The sequence below is a fragment of the Sphaeroforma arctica genome (genome assembly GCF_001186125.1).
Source record: "Sphaeroforma arctica JP610 unplaced genomic scaffold supercont1.4630, whole genome shotgun sequence".
Taxonomy (NCBI): domain Eukaryota; class Ichthyosporea; order Ichthyophonida; genus Sphaeroforma; species Sphaeroforma arctica.
The window spans coordinates 1-2,362 of record NW_014035928.1 but is presented as its reverse complement, the minus strand read 5'-3'; the positions used below and the strand labels follow the sequence as shown (position 1 = coordinate 2,362).

Here is a 2,362-nt window from a genome sequence, read left to right as displayed (position 1 = left end):
TATATATATATATATATATATATATAATGTATGTATACAAACTTGTGTAACATAGAAATCTATTCATACTATTGCGTGTGCTAATGTGTTCATAGCACAAAATCGGATTGGAATGGCATCTACACTAGTACAGATCGCAGTGCCCAATACCACCATGGTCCTCTCGACAAGCAACCTATTGAATGCTTTTGCAGTTTCAATGAATCAGTCGGTTACAATTTCACCAAGTTTATCTATACTTTCAAACACACACATGCGCAATTATGTTTAAAAAGTATAAACGTATAAAATGTATAAAATGTATAAAATGTATAAAATGTATAAAATGTATAAAATGTATAAAATGTATAAAATGTATAAAATGTATAAAATGTATAAAATGTATAAAATGTATATATGTATAAATGTATAAAATGTATAAAATGTATAAAATGTATATATGTATAAATGTATAAAATGTATAAAATGTATAAAATGTATAAAATGTATAAAATGTATAAAATGTATAAAATGTATAAAATGTATAAAATGTATAAAATGTATATATGTATAAATGTATAGTGTATAAAATGTATTGGATCAACGGGAATATCGCATGTCTAAACAGCAGCACTGATGGTGTCAAAGAATTCATGATACACGTACAATGACTATACACACCCATGGAACAACATATATACCTACATGCCTACACATGTGCTAATGTACACACACGGCTCAACGTGACTACGATATCTTACCACCGACTCGAAGGCGTAGATCGCACTGCCCAGCACCAGTACAGCCCTATCGGCCAGCAGCTTCTCTATCAGGTCACTGAGCTCGTCCTTCTGGTCCTCATCAATGTTGTAGATCTTCGGCAGTGCGTGTGCCGTCACCTTACGCACATACGGCGACATATCCGCCACCGTCTGTTTCACCGCCAAGACCATCAGCGGCACCACCACTTCCACTCGGATACTGGTCATTACCCGCAACGCGCTGGCCCTGAAGTAGGTATAGGGATAATCTTATGGTAGGTATAGAGTCGTGTAGGTATAGGGATATTCTTATGGTAGGTATGGGCCGTGTAGGTATAGGGACTATCTTATGGTAGGTATAAGGCCGTGAAGGTGATAGAAAGCATGATGGCTGTGTACATATTGTGGTCTGTGAACAATTGAGAGGTACGTAGGTGAAGTATACGTCGTTCTTTTTATATGTGCGTACATTCCACCAGAGACGTGCACGAAGGCAGTGCTGGGCTTTCTCTATTTAACAACTCACCCTATGCCTTCCGTTGACACCTGAAATCGAGCTTAAACACACTGCTAGCAATGAAACGTATATGCTAAAAGTACATACATATGGTACGCGTACGATTATCGTCCAACTTTAGTGACATTCAAATTTGGTTTAAAATGATACCCACAGCTGATGTCATATTAAAACCACTCACAGCTAATGTTATTTTAAACCACAATTGTGATTTTAAAACCACTCCCAGCTGATGTCACGCGCGTGATTATGATCACTGAAAGTGGGGCAACAACCCACAATTCTGACGAGTTTTATGGCATGAACATGACCATGTCATATAACGTCACACACAACGTAGACCACAAGGCGTGACCGCTGATCACGCACTACACACACGCATCTAATAGCTGTCGCCACGCTTTCATTCATCAAAGCTCATGGAACGATCGATAGAAGCCTTTTCGTTCGACAACGGGCATATATTGGAATACGCCCGGCATTGCAGCCATCAGATGTATAGGTGGGATGCACCTGCGAACACGCTGAAAGGTCGACACAGTGATGTCATACAGATTTTGTAAGAGACAACAGGACACAACATGGCCACCGACGACACACTGAGCCATGCGACACTTAGCATGCAGATATTATGTATTATGTACCCAGAAATGAGACCATAGCACAATAGCAGCGTACCTGATAAACTGGTTGGGGCCTTTGAGGTCTTTCTGGAACGAGTTGATGGAGAGCAGGGCGATGTCGGGCTCTTCTTCGGCATATCTCACCAGGTACATGTACGCCAACTTCTTCACTTCGACATCGGGGGATACCACCTGCAGTGCATACCATATTGCGGGAAAATAGTGAGAAGCCAAACACCTTGGGGGTAGAAGGACTTATTTGTAGTCAACCAACAAGGGAAAATATGATTAAGGTAAGCGTCCACTGGATAAGGATCAGTTAACTGTTCTTTCAATTAAAACAGTGCCTACATATTGGAAGTGAAATAAATCCAACCGATAGCGAACTTGCTCAATTACATATATATATATATATATATATATATTCATACACGACCGAGACATAGATATAGATGTAGATATAGATACTCACACACACACAC

At 39.4% G+C, this 2,362-nt stretch overlaps 1 protein-coding gene across 1 annotated transcript; it reads right to left on the bottom strand.

Annotated features, from left to right (window-relative positions):
* Positions 1-740: 740 nt before the first annotated feature.
* SARC_14439 (hypothetical protein) lies at positions 741-2,033 on the bottom strand (the record flags this gene model as incomplete). Its single annotated transcript, XM_014291425.1, has 2 exons — positions 741-987; positions 1,936-2,033. Coding segments are annotated over 2 exons (345 nt in total), but the record flags the coding sequence as incomplete, so codon positions are not given.
* Positions 2,034-2,362: the final 329 nt, after the last annotated feature.